The following is a 12660-nucleotide window of genomic DNA, read 5'->3' as shown; positions in this document are numbered from 1 at the left end:
GTACTTTTTTTGCTTCTTTTATGCAGTGAAATTTAGTTTGGCTGCCAGGTCATAACTGCATCACACTACGTCTTTGTGATATGTTTACACATGAATTTTGGTTTCTAGCACAGGAGGAAAAGTTGGTGCCCTTACAAAATGTTGATGCTATAAATGTACCATGGGAAAAAATTGTGGAAAAAATGAATTACGGCAAAATATGTTGTTGACAACGTGGTGTATGTATTAGTGTCGCGCGGAACGGAATATGTTGGCAGAACAATATACGCCTACAGGAACACTGATGGAATGGGCAAAGCAACAACTCTAAATATTTGAGCGCGGATTGTAAGGGGTTTGGTTGCCTGCCTGCCTACAATTGGAGGTAATCAAGACAAGCGATAATTGGCTCACCAGAAATCGTAGAGGTGGCGCACATTGCTTGCTTCAGAGAAACGTGCATCGGCATGCTTTCCATTGCTTGCACGAAAAAGTATCTTTTCCAGGGGTATGCTCTCGGGAGATAGTCTTTTCTTTTGTTTTAATTTTGTAACTTGTAAGTGATCATGCGCGGTTGTAGACGTGTGTTGTTAAGAGCTGTGCAATCTTTCGCTACATATGTGTCTTTGTCTGAATAACAATCGGTAGTAAAGTTGGCGCTTGTGCATGTCAGCACTCTTTTCGTGCATTTGAGTCTTTTTCCACGATGTGGAAATTTTTGTTGGCGAATCACGGGAACTTGAATGGGCTGCACTGGCCTTATAGTTTGGCTCATGCTTGCCATAAACAGGTCAATGCGTAACCTAAGCAGTGTGCAGGATGTATTGATAGAGAAAAACATCACGAACTTCGCGAAAATGTTAAACTACGACAGTCTAACATTGCTGCCCGTCATGTGCTAAATGCAGTTGTCCTCTGCCATGCTTTGGTACAATAGTTGCATATAGATCGAGGGATGATCAGCAGCATCGAAGTGGCGTTTCAAAGGTAGACCAGTGGTTTTATTTGGGTGGTTATCTGCAGAAAGGGCGAGCTTCCGATGTTACCTGCAAGGATGCCTAGTACGCCCTACAGTGATTGGTCATCGCCGGACAGCACCTCAGTTTTGGACAGGTGAGCCACTTGTTAGTTTCTTGCTCGGCTGTTCTCAAACTTGTGCTACCCTACAGGTAATTGCAACCCCCTTTATGAATGTTCATACCAAACACATGTTAAATAGCAAGAATAGCAGTGTCAGGAGTTGAGTTTACTTGTCAATAAAAATGTTGCCTTTTTTTTTTTGCAAGCTGTGTGCAAATGAACAGGTTCCATTAGATTTACGTTATTGCTGTGCAGTGCCCTTGTGTTTGGTATGAAGTCCGCTATAGGCACCATTTCGTTCAAGCATACATGTGCGAATGCTGTATTCAAGCCACAAAAACTGTCTAGAGCATATTTGAGCATAATAAAATATCTTGGCTATAGATCAGCCATCAATTTAAAGTTGATAGGGTAAATACTAGACTATTTGTGGAAACAAAACGTATTGTGTTAAGTAAGCATTTTTTTTTCTGCCAGCATTGTGCATTTGCAAAGGGTTTTCGCTGTCGTGATCATCCCCAGGAGTCGTGTTTGGTGATGGGACGGTCATTGCGCATAAAATCAAATAACTGAGATTTTGAAGCACACGTGATCATTACCATTTACTATTGGCCTAGTTAAGCTATTGAACAAATACTGAACTTATGAAAAAATTTCTCTGTAGTACTTGTATTTGGCATTTCTTTACCCTGGTCGCATCAGCCATGCCAATATACCAGAAGAAAAAAACATGTCGTTAGATTACTGTGACTGCAGTAGCACAACTTTCAATTACTTGTGAATAAAAACATTGTTTCTTTGGCAACGTGTTTGCAAATTGGCAGGTTGTGTTAGATTTAGGCTGTTGTGTAGATGCCTTGTATTTCATGTTCCTTTTATACACACATACTTTTGCCTTAGTATAACAAGCAATAGCTGACAAGTGATGTGTAATTATGACAGCTGCAAAAGAACTCTTTTCCCCTCTTGCTAACAATTATTATAAATTTGTGTGTTTGAACATTCCTGTGTGTTGGGTAATTAGTCAAGAATTTTCACAAGGTGGGTCCTGGGTTCTTCGAATTGTAGGAAGCATTATGAACTGAACATCCTAGGAGATCGCGAGAACGGAACCACTTCTATTTGGTGAGCACACGCTTATGTCGCAGTTAACTTAATGCAAGTTGAATAGATTTTTGTTGCACCATGCAAGCCTATTAGCTGAGAAAATTGATGTTTTTAGGTGAACCAGTAGGGCTTTATGTGCTTTCCTGCTTTGCAATAGTAGTGATGATTTTTTTCTTCTTTGCCTAGTGTGATGCATAGTTTCCTTAAAGTACACTAGAGGGAACTCTGGCGCTAGTGTCTATGGGAGCTGTAACGCAAGGCGCTTGAGCGAGCATGGGTATGATGATTAGTGTAGGGATTTGTCTAATCTTTGTACTTGTGGCTCTGTGTATGCGACTTCGAGCTGTTTTCTTACGGAACAAAAAATCGAAAAATGTTCAGCAGTTGCCCTTCACCACGTTATTTCTTTAGGCTTACCATTTCAAATCGGCTCATGAATTTCAAAAGGGTTCGTTCTTCACTTCGAAGCACAACCGGTACACTGCAATAAACGAAGCCACAAGTGCGATTTGCCACACGCAGGTATGAAGGCTAGGCAAATCCGTGTACTAACCCATTTTCATGGTTGCTGAACGATCGTAGCACCAGAGTTCCCCCTAATTAATTTTAAGAAACTTCATGATGTCATGAGAGAGACGACAATTTTCTGAGCACTAGGCCACAGTTAATTTCAGTTGAATCAGCATCATTTTTTTATGCATAAGGGAAAACTTATAAACCAAATCTAAGGTACACATTGATCTGCAGCTCTATGCCGCATCGTTACGATGTTGCTCAACAATTCAACACAGAAATTTGCGCTAGTTATTTGCTACTGAAACTTGTAATAGTATACATCTTCGCAACACTTGCAGAAGGAAAAGACAAGGAAGCATAAGGGAAAGTGGAAACTGGACATGGGAATCTTTTGTTTTTTTTTCGAGTCTCTGCCTTGCGAGATTGTCGCTTCATGCTCGTTAAGATGTACGAGTTCAGTAACTCTTTTCTTGAGGAAGCTCATTTTATAAGTGCAGCTTTTCACCTAATTTACATGATTGGTTTAATTTTGAAGTCACAGTAAATGCCATTTTAAAGTTTTCTCTTTTGCTTGCGATTCATGCACTGAAGCCCTGTTAAACCGATAGTTTCTATTTGTGCATAGCCGAACAAAATAATGGTCAGAGCAGGGATTTTGAAATATAGGTGTAGTTGAAGAAATATTTGATAGTTTATACTACTGTTGCTTGTCCTTTGTATGTTTTCAAAAAATATGGCGCACCGATAATCCTTTAGAGGAGCGCAGTCCTTAATGCAAGCCCAGCAGAAATGAAATGGACGAAACTAAACATATTAGCCAAGCATGGCTATTTCCACGCAGGAGTAAGTCCGGGAGCATAGATTTCATACTCACTGCTACTCTGATCTTTTCAAATTTGGCAGAAATCTCTCATTTTTGTCAACTATGTCGTTTTCATATAACAGTTGGCATAGTTACTTGACCAACTTTTGAGAAAGTGAACTTGCATTTGTTCTTTTTTTAATATGCTGCCAAGAGTGTGCTTGCCTATGTGGCAACTCCCCCTCATTGTAGTTTTCTGTAGCTGCCCTCAAGTGGTGGTACAAATTTGAGCTAATGCATTGTTTTTAAAAGAAAAGCTAGAGAATGAACTCTGCCTATATGAATAGCAGCCTGCGAGCTTAATGTGAAATATTTTTTGTGCAAATATCGCCTAAGCAATTATTGAAAAAGGTATTAAAATTCTTTTCTTGAAATTTCTTCTTTTCTGTTTTTGCAGTGTGGATCAAATACCAGAACCCCTACCTCTAACTGACGATGATGCCGCTGATATTGTAAGGTGAGCTGGTCAGTCTCATTCATATTCTTTAAATGTGTGCTTCATTCTAGTTTTTATTAACATTAGCTGTGTGCAATAGTGGTGAAATTACATATAGCACAATTGAAAACTGGTCGAGTTGGTTCAGATTCATCGCTTAAAAATGCGTGTATTGACTGTCACAGAAGCCAAGTCTCTTGTTAGTCTTTTTGTGAATTTTCGAGCAACACATTGTGGTGAAGCAGTAGCTTTTCTAACTTTCATCTGCATGATCTGCTTCTCTTAGCACAATGTCAAAATTTGCTTGCGCCACTTTTTAAAATATGTTTGTCACTTTTTCGAGTGACTTGCAAACCACCCAATTCTAGTGCTTGGTATATTTGAAATATTTATTGGTAGCTGTTGAATAGACTGGACACATCAGATACAAAAGGGGTGGCAAGATCCAGTACAACCTCGTTACAACGAAATTGGAGGGTTGCCACGATTTTCTTGGATAACCAATATTTTGTTATAGCTACAGCTGGAATTTACTGCAAATGTTATGCTTTGTAATTGCCCAAAACGAATAGTGGGTGAAATAGCGCCCCAAGGTGGTACGCAACATATCCCCGCAAGGTGGTACGCAACAAAATAACTGCATTTCACAAATAAAAAAGAAAATTCATGCACCTATTTATTGCATTTCAAAATACACTGCTGGCGTTTTAAACAGACTTCAGAAAAGCAGTGCACGTGCAATGCTCTCTTCTTCAGAAACTGTGTGCGCTGTCAGCTTTGTAAGCATTGCTGGAGTATGTGGGGTTGGAGTTTTGAACTGCTGAATACAGTATAGTCGCGTTGAGCATTTTTTCAATGTTGCATTGTGCGCTGTCGTTACATTGGCTCAAATTTTTATTTCCTAGCAAAATTTCTTCCTCATATGCCTTAACAGGCAAATGTTACCTCGTTGAAACAAGGTATTGAATACATTAGTTTCTGTGCAAACTTTCAAGCGGAATAACATTTCGCTCATTATATCCATTATTTTGCTACAGCCCGTGTTATTATAACGAGGTTTAACTGTAGTTCGGTGTATTGGAATTCATTGATTTTTCTTTCTAAGGCCATGGCAAGGAGGGTGCGGGTTGGAAGGTACTACAATCACTGAGGCAGTTACGCCAAACTGCACCATAAAGGTAAACCTGCTGGAGTGCATAATTTGTGCGAACGTGCTCCAAAGAGCCCCTTTAAGCTATGGATCCGAAACATAGAAATTGTCAGCTTTTAAAACCTTTGCTGTTTGGTTCACTGAAAAGTTGCTGTGGGATGTCCATGTCAATAATGTATGCTTAGCTGCGTCATGCTTCATTGTTCTTTTACACTGTAATAATCATGTCCTTTCTGCCAAAAATAAAACTGTTGCTTATCAAATCTGTTTTTGTCACAGGTTGATTATAGCCAGTTTTTATGAGGCACTACTACGCTCGCAAGTTTAGAAAGGGTATATCTTCAGCAAAAGAAAACTTCATGCCTTATTTACGACTTGCCTAGAGGTTATCCTCCTGCACAGCAATTCTGAACTGTTGCTGCTTATTCCAAAAGTCTTTAGTCTGTGTAAATTGTGCCTAGTTCTTCGACATAAATATGAAATAATGTATCAAGTCTTAACTAAACAGCTGAACTAGCCTTTTTCAGTTTATGGACCAAATATTAAGAATGACCCTTTCCTGTTTTAAAGGTTTTGGACAAAATGTCACATTGATCGATGTATGACATGGAGTGTTCTTGATGAAGTAATTTGAGGGCTTATTTTGTTTCATGCGTTGATGACTTGGAATATGTAATGAATGTTTGTATTTTGTGTGTGTGTGTGCGCGCGTGTGTGCGTGTGCGTGCGTGTGTGTTTAGAAAAATGTCTGTACTGTAACTTCAGGACTTACACTAACAGGCTGCCCTGCCGCGGTGGTCTAGTGGCTAAGGTACTCAGCTGCTGACCCGCAGGGCGCGGGTTCGAGTCCCGGCTGCGGCGGCTGCATTTCCGATGGAGGCGTAAATGTTGTAGGCCCGTGTGCTCAGATTTGGGCGCACGTTAAAGAACCCCAGGTGGTCTAAATTTCCGGAGCCCTCCACTACGGCGTCTCTCATAATCATATAGTGGTTTTGGGACGTTAAACCCCACATATCAATCAATTATCAATTAGACTAACAGGCTTTGAAACCTAGTCAAGCTCTGCCAAGCTTTTTCTTCCCGTGCCTTTTACTCTGTGATGTGGTAAATAAAAGAAATGAAATATTTGTACAGTGCTAGCGGAACAGAGTGTCAGCCGTCAATGTTTCCTTGCTTTTGCAGTCTACATTTCGTAAGGGGAAAGCCATTGATAGATCCAGCAATTCTCCCTCACATGCTATTTTTCTGCTGTACTGCAGTTTGTCTAGTGGTGCAGTTCGTGAACAGAAACTGCAAGGCAGAATCCCCGCATGCTTTGCAAAATGTGTTGTGGACTGCAAGAATTTAAAAATTTGTCTCCTTGTACTCTTGCTCGCAGACCATGGCACTCTGTCGCCATGGTCTGCCTGCGGCTACACAGACGAATCTCCTCTTTCCTGCGTGGCACCACTCTTCAAGGTGGTTCTTCGCTTCCTTGGGGACACACGTCCTCAGTCATGGACGCCTTTTCTCTTCTTCTATCTTGTCCACATATTTAATACCCTCACCCCGCCTCTACAGGCGCTGAGCTGTGCTCCAATTTAGGGCTGCAGAAGTTGCGTCTTTTCTTTTCCTCAACCTCTCTCTCTTAATAGCACCACGTGCACAAGTGAAGCTGCACTACGTGACAGCTAAGGCATATCTACTGCACAGAAAACTTCGCAGAACTGCCACACATTACTAAATTCATTACGTGAAGTTCAGCAATTGTATGTATTACTTGCGGCCGTCACAAAAGGTTGTCTAACATGTTTCATACACAAATGCCATCGTTTACTCGGCATAAACGGGCTAAATAAAACAAAGAATGCCTTCAAACATCAATGGTAGTGGGCTATGCTTCCAGGCTTACGCAGGTTGACTGCATAAATCTCCCTTTCGAAACACCATCGCATGCCCATGCTCTATTGCATTGAAAATATGATTGACTCTGTATAATTTGTCTTTTCTTTTGAGGCCCCAAAACAATCCCCCACTGCCGTTTATTATCCATGTCCCCTTCGCGCGGATGTCCTCGCATACAACGCAGGCATAGCAGATGCACAGAATATTCATAGCATGCTAGTGAAAGCCTAAGTGACCACTTGCGACGCTGGCGACACATTGGTGCAGTGGAATGTTGCACCAGGTATGCTGCACGTTTCTCGTATAACACCTATGCAAGGAGTGGCGTTGGGATCAGCTTAGTGTAAAAGTGACCAAGACCTTCGCAGCTTTTTGGGTCTGTCGATGGTCTCTGCACTGTCTGATGTAATGTGCGATTCCTAATTTGCCTGCTTTCCCATTCTACCGTACCATAATAGCTTTGCATATCAACTATCGTTACTGCTTTGTGCAGCCACCTGCAAGCTGTATTGCTGGAGAATGGCCCATCCCAGGAGGAGGACCTGCTGAAAGCACTGCAACCTGAGCAAGCTCGCCGGGTTTTGGCTGCGTACAACACTTTGACAGACTTCTTGGACGGGCACCCAGGATTCAAACACAAGGATGAGGACCTGCTTTCGTTCATCTACTATGTAGACCCTGACGACGATGATGAGGGCGATGATGATTGCTACTACACCTCCCCCGCGGCCGATCTTTGCAACGGACTCTCCACACTGGCAGTCGGTTCCAAGGTGCAGTTAGAAGTTGCTTGATATTGTTACGTGAAGGAGACTGACTCAGAGGGGTAGTCACCGATGTATTTACAGACGGTTAGGCGAGCAGCGCCAGCCACACAGATTAGCTCGTGCCAGTCTATCTGCTTCGTCTTCTTCAGCTCTCTGCACTGGCACGTAGCATGACCCCCGGCGGCGGAGGCACCGTCCCGGTGCTTTAAAGGTCGTTATCTGACGCATTATTGTAGGGCTTGATCCGCGAGACGTGTACGATATCACTGGGCCGCATAGTAGATGATGATGGGCAGATGGGGCTGATCTCGTAGGTGACAGGTGTTACTTGACGCAATATACGATAGGGTCCCGTGTAATGAGACAGAAGTTTTTCGGATAGGCCCAGCCGACGATGAGGGGACCAGAGTAAAACTAGGGTACCGGGAGCGAAATGTACGTCTCTATGTTCCGCATCGTACCGACGGCATTGGTTGGTTTGCGACGCCATCAGCCGAGCGCGAGCGAGCTGACGGGCATGATCGGCTCGCGCAATCGCGTCGCGGGCATACTCGCTGGTGGACGAGGTGTGAGCTGAGATGACTGTGTCCAGTGGTAAAGTCGGCTCTCTTCCGTACAATAAGTAGAACGGCGAAAAGCCCGCTGTGTCGTGACGGGATGAATTATACGCGAAAGTTGCGTAGGGTAAGGCAAGGTCCCAGTCTCGGTGGTCGGGCGACACGTACATAGCGAGCATATTTGTTAAAGTGCGGTTAAATCGTTCCGTAAGGCCGTTTGTTTGAGGGTGGTAAGCGGTTGTCAGTGTGTGTTGCGTCGAACAAGAACGCAGAATGTCGGCGATGACTTGGGATAAAAATGTACGGCCACGGTCTGTGAGAAGCTGTCTCGGCGCACCGTGAATCAATATAACGTCCCGTAACAAGAAGTCAGCGACGTCGGTTGCACAGCTGGTCGGTAGAGCTCGCGTAATAGCGTAGCGTGTAGCGTAGTCTGTGATAACGGCTATCCATTTGTTTCCCAATGTTGATGTGGGAAAAGGACCAAGCAGATCTAACCCAACACGGTAAAATGGTTCCGCGGGTATGTCAATTGGTTGAAGATGGCCAGCGGGTAGCAGCGATGGTGTCTTACGACGTTGGCATAGGTCACATGTGGCGACGTATCGGCGTACCGAACGAGCAAGGCCTGGCCAGAAAAAACGGCGCCGGACGCGCTCGTACGTGCGGGATACGCCAAGGTGTCCAGCCGTGGGAGCGTCGTGAAGTTCGGTGAGAACACAGCGGCGCAAATGCTTAGGCACAACAATGAGAAGGTCGGGCCCGTCTAGTCGGAAATTGCGACGGTATAGCACACCCTTTTGAATGACAAAGTAGCGGACGGAAGCATCATTTGTGGAGGATTCCATACGGCTGATGATGTCAAGCAGCTCTGGATCACGCTTCTGTTCTTCCCCAATATTAAGGAAGTCGGACACTGACAAGATAGAGTTCTCCGTGGGCTCGTCAGTGTCCTCAGGATCGTCGACAGGGTACCGGGAGAGGCAATCGGCATCACGGTGTAGGTGGCCAGATTTGTAGACCACCGAATAGGAAAACTCTTGCAGGCGCAAAGCCCAGCGACCAAGGCGGCCTGATGGATCTTTCAGAGAGTTCAGCCAGCAGAGTGCGTGGTGGTCGGTAACTACCGAAAATGGGCGTCCGTATAGATAAGGTCGAAATTTCGCTACCGCCCATACAAGAGCCAAGCACTCACGCTCTGTTATCGAATAGTTACGTTCAGGGGCGGATAGGAGGCGGCTGGCATATGCAATAACGCAATCATGGCCATGTTGTTTCTGAGCCAGCACTGCACCAATGCCATGCCCACTTGCATCTGTACGGATTTGCGTAGGGGCAGCAGGGTTGAAGTGTGCCAGAATCGGAGGGGTAGTGAGAAGAGCGACGAGAGTCGAGAACGCAGAAGCCTCTTCGGAGCCCCATGAAAACGGGACTTCTTTCTTGAGGAGCTGCGTAAGCGGCCTCGCTATGTGCGCAAAATTTTTCACGAAGCGTCGGAAGTAGGAGCATAGTCCGATAAAGCTGCGTACATCCTTCGCAGATCGTGGTACAGGAAAGTTTTTGACGGCGCTGATTTTTGCCGGGTCTGGTTGTACACCGTTGGCGTCTACTAAATGGCCAAGCACTGTGATTTGATGGCGTCCAAAGTGACATTTGGACGAGTTGAGCTGCAGGCCAGCGCGACGGAAGATTCCCAGGATGGCTGAGAGGCGCTCTATGTGAGTTTCAAACGTTGGTGAAAAGACGATGACGTCGTCCAAGTAGCACAAACATGTGGACCATTTGAATCCTCTGAGCAGGGAGTCCATCATTCGTTCGAAGGTGGCTGGAGCGTTGCAAAGGCCGAAGGGCATGACCTTGAACTGATATAGGCCATCGGGGGTGATGAATGCCGTCTTTTCACGGTCCATTTCATCTACTTCTATCTGCCAGTAGCCGGAACGAAGGTCTATGGAGGAAAAATAGTGGGACCCATAGAGGCAATCAAGCGCATCATCTATTCGTGGCAGAGGGTAGACGTCTTTTTTGGTAATTTTGTTTAGGTGTCGATAATCCACACAGAAACGCCATGCACCGTCTTTCTTGCGGACTAGCACTACAGGAGAAGCCCAAGGACTGCAAGATGGCTCAATGATGTCCTTGGCGAGCATTTTGTCGACCTCACTTTGGATGATGTGACGCTCGGCCGCCGACACCCGATATGGGCGCCTATGAATAGGATGCTCATTACCAGTGTTTATGCGGTGGCTCATACCGGTAGCTTTCCCCAACGGACGGCCGCTGATGTCAAATACGTCGATGTAGGACAGCAGAACCCGGTGGAGCTCATCAGTCTGCTGCGGTGTTAAGTTGGAAGCGATCATCGAAGTAATAGCGCTGTCGGAGCAAGTGGCAGACTGATGTTGAGCGTGGGGTTCAGAAGGGGCGGCCATCGCGAAAACATCTACCGCATTGTCTTCTAAGGTGCAGAGCAACGCTAAAGACATCCTTGCGGCAAAACTTGAGGTGTCAAGCTAAAGTTGACAACTGGGAGGCACGTAGAATTTCCTGCGACGGACAGAATGGTGTGCGGTAATGTAATGCCACGGCTTATGAGCACATCGGTGATAGGGGTCAGAACATAGTCACCGTCGGGAACTGGGGGTATTGAGACGAGCTCTATGTAGGTCAGTGTCTGTGGAGGGAGGCGCGCGTGTCCCGTTGTGCAGAGGCGACTCGGCCGTTGTGTAAGAGGTTCTGTTGCGGGCAAGTGTAGACGGAGCGTACTGGTCGAACAGTCTATGAGGGCAGAATGCGCGGATAGGAAGTCGAGGCCTAAGATTACATCGTGGGGGCATTTATCAAGGACGGTGAAGAGAACAACTGTGTGTCGATCCGCAATGCTCACACGAGCGGAGCACATTCCAACGATCGATGCTATGCCACCATCCGCAACACGGACGAACTGGGTGGTCGCAGGTGTGAGAACCTTCTTGAGCTTGCGGCGAAAATCACTCGTCATCACGGAAAGTTGGGCGCCGGTGTCGACAAGAGCAGTGACATGTAAGCCGTCTACTTGTACGTCTATGAGGTTCCGTTTTGTCGGTATCGTCAAAAGAGGATTTTCGGTCAGTCCGAGCGATGCAGCGCCACCTCCGGGGGCTGCAACGCTTAGTTTTCCGTCGGAGAACCTCGTGGGAAGGCGGGGGAAGATGGTCGGCGGGGCTGTGGAGAACGAGACTGGCGACGTTGGGGGGATGGAGAGCGGGAGTAGCGGCGTTCAGAAGCAGGTTCCTGGGCAAAATGGTCGCGGTTGGTCTCATGGCGATAGGCAGGACGTGCATATAAGGGACGAGAGGACGGTTGTGCAGGAGGACCCCAGCGACTTCTGCAATGGCGAGAAATATGCCCGATTCTGTGACACGAGAAGCATATCGGCTTGTCATCGTGTGTTCGCCATGCGGACGGATTACGGAACGTTGAGGGAGAGCCGGTCGGGAAGGGACGTGCAGGCGTGTATCGGGGCTGGTAGTCTGTGCGGGTAGGCGGTGAGATAGAGTGAATTCCCAAGCTGGCGATTTCCTGCCGGACGACTGCTTGAATGAGAGGCAACGTAATTGGCGGAGAGGGGTCAGGGGACGTTGTTCCCACCTTAGCTGGAGCAGCCGCTTCAAGCTCCCGCCTGACGATTCGCGTCAAGTTGTCACAGTTGTCTGGTGGATGATATGTGTCGAGACATGAGGACGTCGCAGTGGTGTTCGGGAGGCGCTGGAACTGATGGGAGATGCGTCTGCTTTTAGCTTGTTGGAACCGGCGGCATTCTTGAATGATGGCATCAACAGACGACACATTGTTGAATACCAACAAGTTGAACGCATCGTCGGCGATACCCTTTAGGATATGGGCAACTTTTTCAGGTTCAGACATATTTTCGTCAGCTTGGCGGCATAGTGAAAGGACAGCCTGAATATAACCGATGTAGGGCTCCGTGGAAGATTGTGCGCGAGTCGACAACTCATTTTTCGCAGCTTCACGACGACCAGAGATGTTGCCAAAAAGCTCACGGATCTTTGCCTTGAAGCTGTCCCAGCTTGTTATGTCATGCTCGTGGTTATCAAACCAAACACGAGGTGTTCCGTCGAGATAAAAGATGACGTTTGCCAGCATAAGAGTGGGATCCCACCTGTAAGTGGCGCTGACGCGTTCGTAGAGGCGTAGCCACTGGTCGACGTCGGAACCCTCGCTGCCCGAGAACACGCCGGGGTCTTTGAGCGCGGGAAGCGTCACGAATGTTGTTGCGGGCGCTGGGTTGACAGGTCGGGCAGAAGGGGGAGCGACCGGAG

General features: G+C 46.2%; 1 protein-coding gene across 1 annotated transcript in view; it reads left to right on the top strand.

The window, feature by feature from the left end:
- Positions 1-12660, top strand: part of LOC119171908 (uncharacterized) — a 167224-nt gene that overhangs the window by 6206 nt on the left and 148358 nt on the right. The window contains exons 5-8 of the mRNA XM_075893030.1: positions 1003-1092; positions 2128-2184; positions 3942-4001; positions 7508-7787. Of these exons, the coding sequence (XP_075749145.1) occupies positions 1003-1092; positions 2128-2184; positions 3942-4001; positions 7508-7787 (487 nt within the window). The remainder of the gene's footprint in view (positions 1-1002; positions 1093-2127; positions 2185-3941; positions 4002-7507; positions 7788-12660) is intronic.

The sequence above is a fragment of the Rhipicephalus microplus genome, chromosome 4 (assembly GCF_043290135.1).
Source record: "Rhipicephalus microplus isolate Deutch F79 chromosome 4, USDA_Rmic, whole genome shotgun sequence".
NCBI lineage: Eukaryota > Metazoa > Arthropoda > Arachnida > Ixodida > Ixodidae > Rhipicephalus > Rhipicephalus microplus.
This window is presented reverse-complemented; position numbering and strand designations above follow the sequence as displayed.